The sequence below is a fragment of the Perca fluviatilis genome, chromosome 14, assembly GCF_010015445.1.
Source record: "Perca fluviatilis chromosome 14, GENO_Pfluv_1.0, whole genome shotgun sequence".
Taxonomy (NCBI): Eukaryota; Metazoa; Chordata; class Actinopteri; order Perciformes; family Percidae; genus Perca; species Perca fluviatilis.
The window spans coordinates 30,317,224-30,334,514 of NC_053125.1; the positions used below are offsets into that span (position 1 = coordinate 30,317,224).

At 39.9% G+C, this 17,291-nt stretch overlaps 1 protein-coding gene across 3 annotated transcripts; it reads right to left on the minus strand.

Moving 5' to 3' along the window:
• Positions 1–7,089: 7,089 nt before the first annotated feature.
• Positions 7,090–12,826, minus strand: LOC120572856 (Fc receptor-like B). 3 transcript variants are annotated; one of them, XM_039822356.1, is made up of 6 exons: positions 12,729–12,826; positions 9,260–9,295; positions 8,272–8,535; positions 7,950–8,192; positions 7,719–7,877; positions 7,320–7,406 (listed from the first exon to the last, which is right to left on the minus strand). In XM_039822356.1, the coding sequence occupies exons 1-5, from the start codon at positions 12,823–12,825 to the stop codon at positions 7,732–7,734; spliced, it is 786 nt and encodes a 261-aa protein (XP_039678290.1). In that variant the 5' UTR covers position 12,826; the 3' UTR covers positions 7,320–7,406; positions 7,719–7,731. The 3 variants fall into 3 exon arrangements, with proteins under 3 accessions (XP_039678292.1, XP_039678290.1, XP_039678293.1); XM_039822359.1 differs by lacking the exon at positions 12,729–12,826 and adding an exon at positions 9,547–9,761; XM_039822358.1 differs by lacking the exon at positions 7,719–7,877 and having other exon boundaries at positions 7,090–7,406.
• Between the last annotated feature and the right edge of the window lie 4,465 nt (positions 12,827–17,291).

Consider the following 17,291-nt stretch of genomic DNA (forward strand, 5'->3'; position numbering starts at 1 on the left):
GAAATGATATCTACACTTTGTTTACTTCAGAGTTATAGCATCAAGTAAGCCCTCCTCCTTCCTCTGTGCCTGTGGATCAGTGATGTGGTTTCCTCTGCACACACTATGAGAAAAACAGTTGTGTTTAGTTGCCATGAAGCAGATACATTAACTTTTAAAATAGGGCAGTGAACCATAACATGAAGTGGAGAGAAGAAAAACTAAATGAAGATGGTGAGGTGAAAAACGATTGACACCTGAATGTAAATAATACGATGCAAACATTGTTTTGATGCCTGAGGTTAAAGATATCTTTTCACAAAGATTCACAATGCATATTTAAATCCTTTTAGAGATTCATTAGAAAATGACTTGATGACCTTCAAATAAACCAGCTGTATCTTCCTGTAGATGGCAGTTAATCTGAAAACTCAGAGACCTGTTTAAATCGTGTCTCATATTTTAACTAACCCCACAAACTTTATTATGTAAAAGAACCTAAAAATCTTTTTCTTCTTCTTTCTTTCGTCCTGGTACTCCCCACCGGTAATCACCACCTTATCGTGGTGGAGGGGTTTGTGTATCTGAGTCTGGGATCTGTATAGCGCTCAACAGTCCCGCCCACAGCCGGGTCCAGAAGTAAAAAGCCAATGCAATTTTGTCATTGACAATTGGAGTATAAGCTATGAAATCGTAATCGTAAATGGTAGACTTAAACCAGCTATGACATGACTAAGCGATTGTATATGCTCATATAGATGCCAAATGTTAATGGGGCACCAAGCTTCCATCCATCCATCTTCGTCCGCTTATCCGGTGTCGGGTCGCGGGGGGAGCAGCTCCAGCAGGGGACCCCAAACTTCCCTTTCCCGAGCAACATTAACCAGCTCCGACTGGGGGATCCCGAGGCGTTCCCAGGCCAGGTTGGAGATATAATCCCTCCACCTAGTCCTGGGTCTTCCCCGAGGCGCCCGGGGGGCATCCTTACCAGATGCCCGAACCACCTCAACTGGCTCCTTTCGACGCAAAGGAGCAGCGGCTCTACTCCGAGCTCCTCACGGATGACTGAGCTTCTCACCCTATCTCTAAGGGAGACGCCAGCCACCCTCCTGAGGAAACCCATTTCGGCCGCTTGTAGCGGCACCAAGCTTGTTTTGAGATAAATATCTTTTTTTCACGATGTCTTGGATAAGTACTTCATTACCCACAATCCTGAACAAGAACTGCACATTCACTATATTTGGAGGTAAAAGTGCGCAAGGCTGTTGTCATGACTTGATTGTTGTTCAAGAGGCTCTTTCGCTGTTGTGTCTTCGACTATATTAGTCAGTGATGCGCGGTGGTTTATGGGATGAGTAGTTCCTTCGCTCGGAAATGAAAATATGTACACAGTCTTGTACCTTTGACTTTTTTTGGATTTTCAGTTCGTTTTTTCACTCATATGTTGTATGCGTATGAGTCATGTTGTAGCTGGTTAGCCTAAGGCATGGTCTAAAACTCTTTATAATGGGAGAAATTAATGGGAAATTTACTTCCGGAACCCAAGGTCTCTCAGGGGAGGGTGGGGGGGACTGTTGAGGTCTATTATCTGGAGCTCTGAGCTCCTGTAGGGTCTCCCATGATGAGATCCCAGAGGAGAGGAGGGTCAGACTAAGAGTGACTCAGTTCAAATGTTTACAGAACAAGAATATTTGTTCTCAGTTCAATATAAAAAGTAGTACTGCAGTACATTTCTAACAGTTGTTTTAACAGAAACAATGTCCTGTTTGAAATGTCAAATGTGTGTTGTGAATTAGAAATATATAAACCTTCATGGAAGTTCATGGAAACACAAGGGTTAGGGCCAGATGTTTTAGTTTTTTGTGAATCCTGTTGTCTGTCCTGTTGAAACTGTTTCTTATGGAAGAAGTGTAATGTTATTTTGCGTGTCAATAAAGTTGTATAACAGAAGACGGAGTCCTGTCTGTTTGGTAGTGATTTTTTTTTTAAATGAGAATACAAGCAGCTCAGCGCAGCTGTGTGAAATTAATCTGAAACCAATGGTAGTACTTTAAACAATTTATTGAACAGTACTTTGAAAAGTATTTTGGAAAGTACTGGCTTGGATGCCTTCAACGCTTTTTACTATTTTATTTCTACTCTTTTTTTTTCAACGCTTTGTTTTGTTCAACACTTTCAGCGTTTTTTCTGATTGTTTTAAAGTTTTTTTCCCCGAAGACTTTCACACCTTTTTCAAGGCTTTTAACGCTTTTTCCCGAAAAAAAATTCAATGTATTTTTGATGCTTCAACTCTTTATTTTTTTTTTTTAGGACACTGTTTTAAATGTTTTTTTCTACGCTATTTTTAAACTATTTTTTGAACCGTATCATGAACAGTATTTAGGAAAGGATGGTTGGCATCGGCTGGCTGTGAGTTTCTGTTTTGTTTTCTATTTTCCATTTTGTTTTCTGGAACAGTCCGGCTCTCCGTTGCACGTTCCTGGCTGGCTTCAGTGAGCGGACGAAGGATCTTGTGGCGAGCATCACCAGCGTGGCTGAAACGACAATCCAGCGAAGATGGTGGGTAGATCTGGGGTGTAAGTACTGGGCTTGATTGTAGCTGATGACTGGCAGAAGTGTACAGCGTAAGAAATGGTGGGATGACGAGCAGGTGTGCGTAGTCAGAGAGGCCAACAGAGGAACTGACAGGAGAGCATAATGGAAAACAAAATGGAAAATAGAAAGCAAAACAGAAACTCACAGCCAGCCGACCCCAACCATCACAAATGGACCTTTTGAAAAGTATTTTGGATGTGCATAGTAATTTAAAATGTATTCTTGTTTGTGGTATTCATAATAATAAGATGTCTTTACGTCAGTCTCATATCTGTAAAAGCTATCCTGAATTTATACCAGAGTGGAATGCAGCCATCCTAAATGTTAGATAAAATACACCTGTGCTCTCTCTGTTATGACAGATTATGACAGCAGGTTAATTAGCTCACATTAAAGGCAGGATTTGTCTGTTGCTGTGCAGGAGATTGACTTGTTGATCAGACAGGAAGTGGTTTCATAATTCTGGAACGTTCCGCTGAGTTCTGGAAACAGGATGTGCGCAGGTCCGTTAAGAGGACCGAGAGTTTAATACAGTTCACAAGAGGAGTGTGTCCTGATCTTGGGGCCATATAAACAATGGTCTTTAATAACTGCTGTCAGATGATGTACTATTGTGTGTGATTAAAGTGATGGTTTGGAGTAATTTCACCCTAGGGTCCTTGCACCATGATCTCGAGCCAAACACCCCCCCAGAAGCTTTTTTCACCTGGGTCTAACATTGGGAGAGTCAGCGTAGAGTAGCGTTATCAGCTGAATAGCTTAGCGCAGAGGCTAATGGACCCAGGTTTGTATCTCGTAAATGACCCCACTAATAATGCCCGAAATTATACCAAACGTTTACAGTAGTACAGATAGGTCATGCACTCATAAAACGATGGATTGTAAAGTTTGTAGGTACACCAGAAGTTTATGTAAATAACACTGCTCTCTGCTGTTGTTGTTGCTGCTGTAAGACGAGTGCTTAGGGCTGTCTACAAATTACAACACCGAAAAGAGATGCAACAAAAATATTTATTAATTTAACTTATTTTTTAAAGTAATAGCTGTAGAATAACTAGCAGGAGACAAGTTATAATTGAGGTAAGTTTGGAGACATTACCTTATTTAATCATTAAATTAATAAATATTTTTGTTGCACCTCTTTTCGGTGTTGTAATTTGTAGACGGCCCTATAAGCACTCTTACTGCCCGGTAGTAACAGCAGCAGCAGAGAGCAGAAGCCAGCAGGCAAGTGTTATTTACATAAACTTCTGGTGTACTTACAAACTTTCCAATCCATTGTTTTATGAGTACATAACCTATTTGTACTACTGTAGACATTTAGTATCATTTCGGGCATTATTAGTGGGGTAATGTTAAGAGACACTTCGGATCCATTAGCCCCTGCGCTAAGCTATTAAGCTGATAACGCTACTCTACGCTAACTCTCCCAATGTTCGACCCAGGTGAAAAAAGCTTCTGGGGGGGTGTTTGGCTCGAGGTCATGGTGCAAGGACCCTTGGGTGAAATTACTCCGAACCATCACTTTAAGTCCATCCACCAATGTATGAAGTACAGCGTGCTTTTAGAATGTTTTTAGAGATACTCTGCAGAATGGCCTCCTTGAATAATTCATTAAGTCAAGTGAGTCATAAATAGAGAAATCCACAACAGATGTTTGTAACAGTCAAAGTTGTCTGAACCACACTAGCCTGGGAGTTTAGCCAACTTCAGTCTAGAGAGCTATCATGTAAAGTTTGTGTTTGAACACAGCTCACTGACATCGATGCCATTGTCAGCTGGTCCAGGTAGGTTGGTCAGCTGATTTATATTTGGGATGGTTGAGGTAGCTAGAGCACAACGGCCTTGGATCGCCTGTTTGATTTTATGTTGAAGTACTAATGTCAGCTGACACATCACATAAGAATTGAGAATACTACTTATTAAGAATCTGTTGATAAGATTAATATGAATCTCAGCAAAGCGCTAAATGCACTAAACAGCAGGGATTTAATCACACACACACACACTGCATGAAAAGTGGGATTTTCGTCAGTATGCGGCACTGTAGATTGTCGTGGAACTTCAGGTTTACGGCTGTACACGGCAATTTACAGGCAACACCGAAAACTGCCGTGAATTGTCGGAAATTGACGTGGGCCTTACTTGGCAGTTGTCCCCCCCCTCCCTCTAATTCTAGGGGAGGCTTTAACATGTAAATGAAAATGCTGTGAGCTATACAAATGCAAATCAGGGTAGCAGCAGGGGGAGTTTTACCCCAGGTGACATTTTTCTAAAAGGTATTAACTTCATTTTAAGAAAATTTCTTAAAATAGATCAGACTCATTCATAGCCTAATTGTAGACTCTTCAATTTTAGCTTGAATTGATTTATTTAATGAAAGTATGCTAGATTAATTACTGTGTATGTCATTATAGTAATGACTAATGTTATGTAAAAAAGATACACAAAATAATGTATTTCAACAATTAGTTTTAATCAGGCTTTGCCACAAAGGTAAAATGTGCATTCCATGCTCATATAGCTCAACCACTGTGCATAGTGACATGACTACAGTGACCTTTCTTTGGTCTTGCTCATCCAACATTGTCTGGTGGAATGGAGACAGAGGCACCACTGTACAGTTTTTTTAAGAACTGTCTTTCTGCTGACACCAAAACACTGTGCTTCACATAAAGCATATCAGGTTTGTCATTGCATGACAAGGTCCCAACCATTTGTCTTCTTAAAATACTGGCAAATTCAGCACCATATTCACATGTCCATGGTATATGAAGCTGTTGGCTCTGCTGAAACGGCCTCATAATCTAGACTTAAATTGTCCTACTATTAAACTTTCCCAGTATTCCATTATAACTCACTGTAATTCACCTCCACACCAGTATGTGCGCTGTTCGCGCCCTGCTGGTTAATCTGCTCCTCTTTTTCTCTCTCTATCACTCTGTCCCGCCCCTACCCCCGCCCTCACTGCTACCATTTGAAAAATAGCGTGTGGGCCAAGGGACTCTTTTTTGTGGGTGGGTTTGGGGGGGGCCCCCCCCCCCCTTCCCTCTCCAGCCGCTCTGTGTCTGTCAGGAGGTCTGACATCTACCATCTCAGCAGAGATATCCCGTAATGCACGGCAGACTATAGTGCAGGTGGATTATTTTCTGAAATATAGTGACTTTATTCTTGTAATAGCCTATTGAATTATCACTTTATTTTTCTCAAAATATCCCGACTCCTCCAAACCTCAGAGAACACAGATGAGATATACTGTATTTTGAATGTGCACAAAGTTTTGAACATGAGCAGAAATCTTGCTCAAACACATCTGAAATATTACAGTCCAGGAGTTTATTAATTCATTAAAATGAATTCATGTATCATTCAGGTGAATAATTTTAATATGCACATTTAGGGTGGTTACTTCCTCAACAAAAGAAGCAAAAGTGGGAAAAGTAAATGTTGCCTAGGCTACATGTGTGCTGACTCAGATATAATTAGCAAAGTTGATCTACAGGAGAATAAATAGTTGAAAGCAATACAGAATGCCTGAGAGCCTTACTGCAATATATTCCATTATGTTTTTATATTTGGATTGTAATCTATGTTTCCCTTTAGATAAAGATATTTCCAGTATAAATTGATTCAGAAAAAGGTAAACAAAAATAAGTGCATAAAAATTGAACAGAATGCAGGAAATGAAGTATTTAATGCTAAAAATGTTCAGGGGGTGGACCCCCATCATAAGTCACCATGCACACAAATCTGGAAACAAAACACTGGCCTCTGGGTTGCCAGACCAGTTATGATTAGACCAAATGTTGGTGCCATCTAACTTACATGGAAGCTAGAAACTAAAATTTGTACATACATTGCTACTCTATCGCTGACACAGTGCTGTGGAAATCTGGCAATGCAAGACTTGGTGCACGCAAAACTCAATCTCGCCTAGGTCAACCAAAGGGCTAGAACCGGCCCTGAAGTATTTGGTTATGTGTTTTCATTAATATTTACCATTCAATATCTCAATCGCTGCTGTCAGTCCGATAGAAGAACTTGACAGCACGGTGTGTTTTGGAACTATACAGGCATGAACCATGTGACCATCCACTAGAAAGATCAAAGTGTCTCTCAACTCAATCTCTCTATGGCTCTGACATTGTACTTTTTGACTGACCTAAGTTCATTTATACCAAGTTTTACTTGAATATTATATTCAAATGCTCTTCATATTTTCTGTAATTCAGTGATGAATTAATTAAAAAGTTAAGATGAAAAACATAACTTAAAGAGGCAGAGTGAACTGTGAGCTGAACTGAGCATGTGTAAAGAAAGAGAAGGTGCTGTGCTGCCACCTGCTGGCTGTCTGACTCAACTGATCTGATGCTTTCATCCAAACACATTTTTACAATGAGCGTCTCATTCCCACTCTCGCAGCAGATAGTGGAGCTGATGTATAAAAAAACTGATTGAACAGAAAATAAACTAAAAACCAAAACCCTGTAAAAGACAAAAAGTAACGAAGATTAATTTCATGAAAAACTACAGGAAAAATGCTTTATTGTTATAATATAAAATATTCTGGATTACAGAGATAGCTGTGGCTGGCAGTAAAGGAGCAATTCAAACTTAAAGCAATGACTTCATATTGAATATGTTTAAATCATAATTATATCAAGCCGGCCGGGGGAACTGATTCTGATCTACGGAGATTTCAGCTTCTTCTCAAATCAGTTCAGAAGTGATGCTCTCTGGTGACAGCGGTGATGTCATTCTCATATTCATCATCCAATCCCTCCTCAGCCTGGTGGGCGAGGTCATCCCCATGGCTACAGGTAGGCCGTTTCCTACAGTCAGAGCAGGTTAGAAAGAAAATGTAGATAATTGATCAACTGAAGAGTTCTGTTAAATACAACTGTCAACCATCAGCACCAGTAGAGTTGAGAGTGTTACCTGTGGCTAGTGATGGTCAAATGAAGCTTCGCGAACCAGTGTCTTTACTTTCTGAGCTCACTAGATGACGCTCTCTGTTCAAAGAAAAAGGTTAAATGAATGGCAATTCAATGGGTTTTCAAACCCTTTGTTGAACAGATAGCACCATCTAGTGAGCTCAGAAAGGAAAGACACTGGTTCGTGAAGCTTCATTTGACCATCACTACCTGTGGCCTTGTGTCAATATAAAGACACCATGATGAAAGTGGAGATGCAGTACGGACAGAAGACCACCAGGTGGCAGACCAGTCTGACCACAAGGGGGAGGTAGTCTGAGGTCAGGGGTGGAGCTGCAGAGGTTGGTGGGTCTTTAGTCCTAGGTTTCTCTGTAGAGAGAATCAGCTGTCAGGTGAATATCTGGATGAATGAACTCCTGAAATCAAAGGTAACCTCCTCACCTGTGACAGAGACCCAGCTGGGTGGAGACTCTCCAACACTGCTGATGTGACACTTGTAGAGACCTTCTTCAGACCTGGAAACATGGTGGATGGTCATGTGAGCTGCAAACCCAGTCCTGATGAAGGAGCCATCTTTATAGAAATCAGCTAGGAGGTTGGAGGACGTCTTTGTTTTACAGGTCAGAGTGAGGTCTTCTCCCTCCATCACAGGGAGGACAGGACTCTGCAGGATCACTGGTCCACCTCAACACAGAGACAAACTACAGCATGTCATCCATTCACACACAGCTTCATCAATACTGACTCCACAGTCTGATCTTACCAGTGACAGTGATGTTGATGCTGTTACTGGTTGCTCCCTCTCTGGACTCACACCAGTAAACTCCACTGTCCTCTGGGTCCACGTAGTTGATGTTACAGGAAGAACCAGCAGGTCTTCCCCAGCCATCTCCACACTGAGTCCTGGTTTCTCTGGTTGTGTCCCTCCTCAGAGTCCATCCAGCAGAGCTGTCGTCCTCCTCACAGCTCAGAGAGACAGGCTGTCCTTCAAACATCTGAGAGCTGCTGGGTCTCACAGTCAGAGAGACTAGAGGGAGGAGGGAAGAGGACGTAGTAGTTAAAAAAATAGTTGATGGACAATCACTGCCTTTGGCTACAGTTTGTGTAGAGGACATAGTGTGAGGGGAACTCTGATGCTTCACATTGATTCTCTGAGACAATCATCTCATCTCTTTACTCTTGCAATAATTTCTGCTCCTGGGACGCTTCAGTATCTAAGCCTTATTGTCTGTGTAAATGCAATAATTGATCTAAGCTGGGAAACCTTCCTTCATGTTTGCTCACAAAACGCTCCAATATCTTAACCTCATTGTATGTGATGCTTTGCATCTTTATCTTTCTCGTTTTCTACTTTTACCCACAACAAGTATTTCTACATTGAAGCTACTTTTAAAGGGATGTGGTTAACCATATCTGGTATTCTGGGGGAGTTTCTGTATGTGAATGAGTGGGTATGAGCCAGCAGATGTAGATGTAGGTGAGATGTATTGTTGTTTATGTGAAGGTTTGACGAATAACAAATGTATTGTTTGTACAAACAGTTTATACACACATTGACAACTTGTTCTATGCATGCCTTGATAAATAAGACCTCTGGCTTCTCAATGATAAACTGCTCAAAAATCAACAAATTAATCAGCGGCTTTTCTGCTCTGAGAGTTTTTTTTTTTTTAACTCAAGCCGTCCTGCAAAAACACGCTGTGTTTTGATCACGACCTAACTGTTCTATCTCGACAATAAAGTGTACTGACCTTGGTTTGTTGTGCTGCTCAGCAGTGAGGTCAGAACTGAAGAGAAATGAACATCAGGTCGGTTTGAGTTTGTGATACAACAAGACATTTAAAGTTTATTTAAAGAATTAAAATAACATGCAATAAACTGTCTGCAAAATCATTTACCCAACCTTTCAAAATGATTTGCATTATGTCTTCTCATAAACCTTATATTTACATTAGGAAGCATTTTTTGCCACGATTAATCTTTTATCTTGTATTTCTTTAAGCTGATGTTTTTAGAAACGCACAAAGAGTTTACTTACAGAGTAGCTGCAGTACAGATGTGTCCTCCATCCTAACAGTTGGTGAAATGATATCTACACTTTGTTTACTTCATAGTTATAGCATCAAGTAAGCCCTCCTCCTTCCTCTGTGACTGTGGCTGGCTATGTTGTGGTTTCCTCTGCACACACTATGAGAAAAAGAGTTGTTTAGTTGCCATGAAGCAGATACATTAACTTTTAAAACAATGCCTTTGACTTGTTTTGTATTTTCTGTTCGTTTTTTCACTCATGATATGTTGTATGCTTATGAGTCATGTCGTAGCTGGTTAGCCTAAGGCATGGTCTAAAACTCTTTATAATGGCAGAGATTTATGGGAAATTTACTTCTGGAAACCAAGGTCTCACGGAGGAGGGGTGGGACTATTATCTGGAGCTCTGAGCTCTGAGATGGTCCCTGAGGAGGGTCAGACTAAGAGTTACTCATTTCAAATGTTTACAGAATAAGAATATTTATTCTCAGTTCAATATAAAAAGTAGGTTAGTTAAAATGTGACCTGATTTACTGCAGTACATTTCTAACAGCTGTTTTAACAGAAACAATGTTGTCCTGTTTGAAATGTCAAATGTGTGTTGTGACTTAGAAATATATAAACCATATGAAGTTCATGGAAACACAAGGGGCTTTTACACATGCAAATATTTTTGTCTTTTGTCAATCCTGTTGTCTGTCCTGTTGAAACTGTTTATGGAAGAAGTGTAATGTTCTTTTGAGTGTCAATAAAGTTGTTTAACAGAAGACGGAGTCCTGTCTGTTTTTTTGTTATGAGACCACAAGCAGTTCAGCTCAGCTGTGTGAAATGAATCTGAAACCAATGGGAGTACTTAAAACAATTTATTGAACAGTACTTTGAAAAGTATTTTGGATGCCTTCGACACTTTTTTTGAAAAACGTTTTCCATGCTTTTTTACACTGTTTTTTACTCTTTTATTTCTACACTTTTTGCGTTTTTGTCGACTTTTTGCGTTTTTTCCCCGAAGACTTTGACACATTTTTCAAGGATTTTAACGCTTTTTCCCAATAAAATCCAATGTATTTTTTATGCTTTCTGACAGTTTCAACTCTTTTTTTTTTATTTTTATTTTTTTAGTACAATGTTTTAAAACTTTTTTTTTAACTATTTTTTTAACCGTATCATGAACAGTATTTAGGAAAGGATGGTTGGCATCGGCTGGCTGTGAGTTTCTGTTTTTTTGTTTTCTATTTTCCATTTTGTTTTCTAGAACAGTCCGGCTCTCCGTTGCGCGTTCCTGGCTGGCTTCAGTGAGCAGACGAAAGATCTTGTGGCGAGCATCACCAGCGTGGCTGAAACGACAATCCAGCGAAGATGGTGGGTAGATCTGGGGTGTAAGTACTGGGCTTGATTGTAGCTGATGACTGGCAGAAGTGTACAGCGTAAGAAATGGTGGGATGACGAGCAGGTGTGCGTAGTCAGAGAGGCCAACAGAGGAACTGACAGGAGAGCATAATGGAAAACAAAATGGAAAATAGAAACCAAAACAGAAACTCACAGCCAGCCGACCCCAACCATCACAAATGGACCTTTTGAAAAGTATTTTCAATGTGCATAGCAATTTAAAATGTATTCCTGTTTGTGGTATTCATAATAATAAGATGTTTTTACGTCAGTCTCATATCTGTAAAAGCTATCCTACATTTACAGTGGAATGCAGCCATCCTAAATGTTAGATAAAATACACCTGTGCTCTCTCTGTTATGACATATTATGACAGAAGTTCTATTAGCTCACATTAAAGGCAGAATGAGCAGGATTTGTCTGTCGCTGTGCAGGAGATTGACTTGTTGATCATACAGGAAGTGGTTTAATTATTCTGGAATGTTCCGCTGAGTTCTGGAAACAAGATGTGCGCAGGTCCGTTAAGAGGGCAGAGAGTTTAATACAGTTTACAAGAGGAATGTGGCCTGATCTTGGGGCTATATAAACAATGGTCTGTAATTACTGCTGTCAGATGATGTACTATGCTGTGTGATTAAGTGCATAACCCAATATATGAAGTACTGCGTGCTTTTAGAATGTTTTGGTGATACTCTGCAGAGTGGCCTCCTTGAATAATTCATTACTTTAGTCATAAACAGAGAAATCCACAACAGCTGTTTGTAACAGTCAAAGTTGGCTGAACCACACTAGCCTGGGAGTTTAGCCAACTTCACTCTAGAGAGCTGATATGTTTGAACAAAGCTCACTGACACTGATGACAGTGTCAGCTGGTCCAGGTATTGCGCACACACACACACACACACACACACACACACACACACACACACACACACACACACACACACACACACACACACACACACACACACACACACACACACACACACATGTCAAACCTAACAGCTGCTCCAGCTGTTTCTCTCTCTTCCACCTCCCCTGCATTCAGAAATGGGCCAAAGACTCGGCCTTCCTTGTCTACTTCGTCACCGATGAAGACTTCGGACCACCCGACCAGCACGCAAAGTGGCGCAAATCAAACACACCTGCTGCCATGTTACTTCACAATCAGGTGCATGCTGGTTGTAGCTAACATGCTAAATGCTAACATGCTGATGGATGATCCTCCACTTCATGTTCAGACAGGTGAGTTCAACAAAACGCTCTCTTGGATGGACGGTACTGTTCAGAGGAAGGTTGCTAGGAAACGTAGTGTTGTGTGTGTGTGCACTAAGACCAAACACTGCAGTGTCTCTTTTGCTGTGTGTGTGCGTGTGTGTGTGTGTGTGCGTGTGAGCGAGCAGCGGAGTGTATATTGTTTAATTATCTCTGTGTTGTTGCCATGCAGCTTAATAATGTTAATGACAATGATGTTGTTGCACCTGTTTTGTACTTTGGATAGACTGACATAAGATTTAATTTTCCGTAAGTAAATTTTTACCCAATTTTACCTAAATATAATATTCAAAACTGTTCAGATTTCTGTAATTCAGTGATGAATTAATTAAAAAGTTAAGATGAAGAACACATAATTTACACGCAGCAGCTCAGTCCAATAAGCTCTGACATTAACCCTTTAACTACAGTTTCTTTGCAGCTGTTGTCACTTCCTGCTCTTAAAGGTTGTGTCAGCGTTAAGTGACAACCTTTTCTGAACGTTTTAAACAATGAAGCTAACAATGTGATGACAGAACAGAGTGTACTTACAGATCAGCCATTGCAGAGATGTTTGTCCCATCGTACCTGTTGGTGATGTGACATCAAGCACTTTGAATGTTTGACTCAGAGCAGCTAAAACCACCATTTCCTCTTTGGGGGGGGTGGTGCAGCAGCCGTGTGGTTTCTCCCTCCTGCAGTTGATACGACAGTTGGTCTCTTGTGTTAGTTTTTCATCACAGAGATGAACATTGTTGTTGATTGTTATGAAATATTGTTAATGAAGATTATTTCCATACATTTATTCCAGAAATGGGAATAATTTACAAGCTGACGACTTCTCAGTCATCCAGGTCATAGTTATTCAGGGAAGGGTTAAACTCAGGGGCAACTGGACTTTTTTAAATATGCTCTGAATATGTTCAGTTCGGGCGGATCTGTAGGGAAACCTAGCTATTTAAATTGTTCATATTATGCTAATTTTCGGGTTCATAATTGTATTTAGATGTTATATCAGAATAGGTTTTCATGGTTTAATTTTCAAAAAACACCATATTTTTGTCGTAATGCACATTGCTGCAGCTCCTCTTTTCACCCTGTGTGTTGAGCTCTCTGTTTTAGCTATAGAGAGAGGCATCGCACTTCTGTTCCATCTTTTTTTGTTCCATCATTTTTGAGAGTCGCACATGCACAGTATCCTGACTCCGCAAGATGGATTGCTTCGCATTTGCTCGGCATATCCATCTGGGAACTTTCCGTTGGAGAACTTTTGGGAAGGGCCGAAAATCCTGGTTAGCTGATTGGATAAACCATCTGTCTATCACCACCTATGTTGGTGATAGACAGGCCAAATCAACCAATCAGATGAACGAAGCGTATGAAAATACAAACACAAGCCAGGCTACCCCTGCTGCAGGCAAAGCATAGCTCATTAGCTCAGCAAGCAAGCAACATGCCGGTAAAGGATGTTTGCCATTTGTGTAACGAGAATTTATGAATAGAAGGCACCATTTCAGGTTCCCGGTCCATATTCCAAAAGAAGGATCCAAGAGAAAAAAGCATTAGCGAGCGGCTAACAGAATTAGGGCTACCAATGTCTGAAAATACTGGTTAGCTGATTGGATAAACCATCTGTCTATCACCACCTATGTTGGTTATACATTATATGAGCACTTTAAGTCTCTGAAAGGATTTTGTGTTTTGGGGATTTCAGTTTAACGTTCAATGAGTTTTCTGTGCTTTTCTGTGTTGTCCCTTTAGCCGTGTCCAGCATGTCTTTCCTCGTACACTTCTTTTGTATCTAGCCTCATTAGCCTAATGTGTTACCTATTCAGTGTTTCAATGACACCGACAGCCATGCACTTCTCCATAAGACCAGCTATCACCCTAAACACATGTACAGAGGTCTCATTAAGTCCCAGTTGGTACTCTTCCACAGAATTTGCACCTTCCTGGAGCATGTGGAGGAGACCACTAGTACACTTTATAGTGCGATGAGGTTGAGGGGTTACTCAAGGCGCTTCCTTATAAAGGCGGAGGTCAGCGGCAGTTTTACAAACAAAGAAAAAGACATAATTATCCAGTCATCTAGCTCCACCCTCGTCCCCCTGGTTATTACCTACTCAGAGAGTCTGAGGAACCTGATACCAGCAATCAAAAGGAATTTCCAGGGGGCGGGGGAAGTGTGTGATGTGCTGAGAGACTGCTATATGATCTCCGCCTACAGGAGGAACAAAAATCTCAAAGATATTTTAGTCCATACTAACCTCAACAAGAATATTAACCTTAGAGAAGTGCTTCGGGGGTCCGGATGTTGGTTTTATGAGTCTCCCCCACATTTTTAACCCCTACAGCAGAGCTGGTTTTAACCCGTGGCAGGTCCTGCAGCACACAACCATCAGTGTGGTTTATCCAATTAGGTGCAGGGCCTGCCACAAATTGTATGTGGTTGAGAAAAGAAATGCACTATATTTAAGAATCAAGCAACACCAGTATATTTTAAATAAGGGTGTTGGCACAACTGTTTTAAATGCACATTTTAAACTCCAGGGGCCTGTTTCACAAAACCAAGATAAGGGATTAAGCCGGGATTTCCCAGTTATCCTGGATGAATTAAGCCTTGATTCGGTTTCACGAAAGCGGAGGCACATAAATCACCATGGAGATTTATTCTGTACAGCTAGCCTGCTCCTGACCAGGCTAACAGCCAGGATTTATTTAATCCTGGAGCCTTTTCTGATCACCCAGCAGTGGTTTTAACCTATTGTTATCAGCATGGATTAAAATACAACAGGTGCATATTGCTGTTCATTTAAGTATTGTTATTATTTAAAGTTGTGACCATTATTTTTATAATTATTCATGTGACATTATTACTGTTATATTGCTGTATGAAGACTGATGTTCATATTGTTGTTAGAAGTTTAATTAATATATTATGGCAGTTGTTGAGATAATTAGAAAAGGCTGATCAAATTTCAAATGTGTTTTAAATGAAGTCTGTTACTAAGGGCAATACATACAATGCTGTACATTTCTATAGTTGACCAATGCACCTTGAATTATTTTGGTTGATTCATTTTTTTTTTTTTTATTCTTTAACAATAAGTATCATGTTTGTTCCACTTCCATGTACATTGTATTTGGCATTCTTAGCACACAATTTTGTGTTGTCCAGTAAACTGCAACTATAATTTGGGAGGATTGTACAATTTTAAGAACATATCCTAATTGTACAGTCCTCCCAAATTATAGTCTTAGTTCACTGGACCAGTAACTACCTAGTGATGTAGGCTACTGTGCATTCATGACAACAGGGAGAGGACACCTCAATGGTTTTTGACCTTATATTTGGGGGGAAATAACTGATGAATATCACTCTGTTCCATTCATGTTTACAGTGTGCATGGAATTTATCACTTAATTATCTTCATAGTTTCTAGATTTTAGAGTCTAAGTTCTTTAGTGTCTTTATTTTCTATGTCCATATATACAGGGAGCAAGGCATATCATATGTAGAGAAGGAAACACGTCCTCTATCAAATAAAAAAAAAAACGCGAAAAAAGCGTGGCAGACAATAGCGGACAGACTGAATGATAGTCTAAAAATATACATTTATGAACTACTGCTCTTAACTGAAACCATTCAATAAGTCACTGTCATTGGCAAAAACGAACAGTTGTACACTTTGCATTAAACGCGAGCAGTGGAAGTTAATATGACTTAGGACATTTATATTTTAGCCCATGAGAGAGAGAGGGAGAAACAGAGTGAAAGAGATATTTACGCATCATATTCTAGCGTTGTAGAAAATTGATCTTTATGGTAAATTTCCTGAGTAACATTATCTTCTGCTTACTTTTAAGGCAAAGAGTACAACTGTTAATTTGCGCAAATGATTAGTAGCCTAATCCTTGAATGGTATGATTATGACGGTTTCAATTCAGAGCAGTTGTCAGTTAATGTATATATTTAGGCTACAATTACGCATTCAGTCGGTCCGCAATCGTCTGCCACGCTTTCTCGCTGTTTCATTACAGCGGCCGTGTTTCTTTTCTTTTTATACAAATGTATTTCATGATATCATACTTCCATAAGAAGCTGCTGCTCACTCTGTATAAAGTATGTACAATGCGTATTCTCCATTTTGGCATCAGTAAATCTGTGACCTCGCGGTCTTTTGAGGAAAGCCGTGGACGCGCATCTATCTGAATTACTTCAGCCTGGCTCAACCTAGTCGCTCCTCCTCAGCCTGGCTCGGCCTTTGTGAAACGCACCAAGCCAGGATGCACAGATTAGACTAGGTCAAGCCTCGATTTATCAGTTATCCTGGATTTATATATTCTGCTTTTGTGAAACAGGCCCCAGGACTCTCAAAATGTTCAGAGCATGGGCCTGGAGAGCAACAGAGCCTGGACCACTGCTCAGCGTCGGGCAGCAGAGAGGAAGTGGATCCATCTTTTAAGAACCATAGACCCTATGTGTCTAAATGAAAAATACTAAAATGGATCCACTTCTCTTTTTAATCAAAGTTTTACAGGGTATTTTCAGAAATACTTCCTCCCACTGCTCTGGTTTCCTCTCTCCTCAGGTTGTATCTGGACCTCTTCTGCAGCGCTTCATACCCAACCTTTTAACCCCCTCCATTCTTTGATTTTCCTTGTTTTAACTTTATTTTCTATCTTATATGACTTTTCTATTGCTTTTATCCATATTCATGATTAATAATAACTGTATTTATTGTAATATTTCCATATTTATGTCTTTTATAGCATGCTTCTCTTTCCTTTTTGGGGGTTAATTTCTACCTGCAGAGGGGGTCCTTTAAAAAAATATAAATATTTTAAAGATGCCTTGGTTGCCCTTCATAACTTTTATTCTGCCTTATTTATATTTTAATAATTTGATTGTGCTTCTGTCTTCATTGCGAATATTTTCTTCTTCTTCTTCTTCTTCTTCTTCTTCTTCTTATTATTATTATTATTATTATTATTATCATCATTACAAATTGAATTACTTGCCTCAAGATTTTAACATGATAATACACATGCCATTGGTTTTATGCATTTTACTAACTGTGGTTTTATTCTATGATGTATTTTAAATTATTTATA

Bases quoted from the DNA above. Each gene is read 5' to 3' on its own strand.
- LOC120572856 (XM_039822356.1), bottom strand. From the start codon at position 12,825: ATGGTGGTTTTAGCTGCTCTGAGTCAAACATTCAAAGTGCTTGATGTC. The intron at 9,296-12,728 runs GTAAGTACACTC...ATTTCTCTTCAG, and splicing joins ATCTCTGCAATGGCTGATCT to TTCTGACCTCACTGCTGAGC. The intron at 8,193-8,271 runs GTAAGATCAGAC...CTCTGTGTTGAG, and splicing joins CATCAACATCACTGTCACTG to GTGGACCAGTGATCCTGCAG.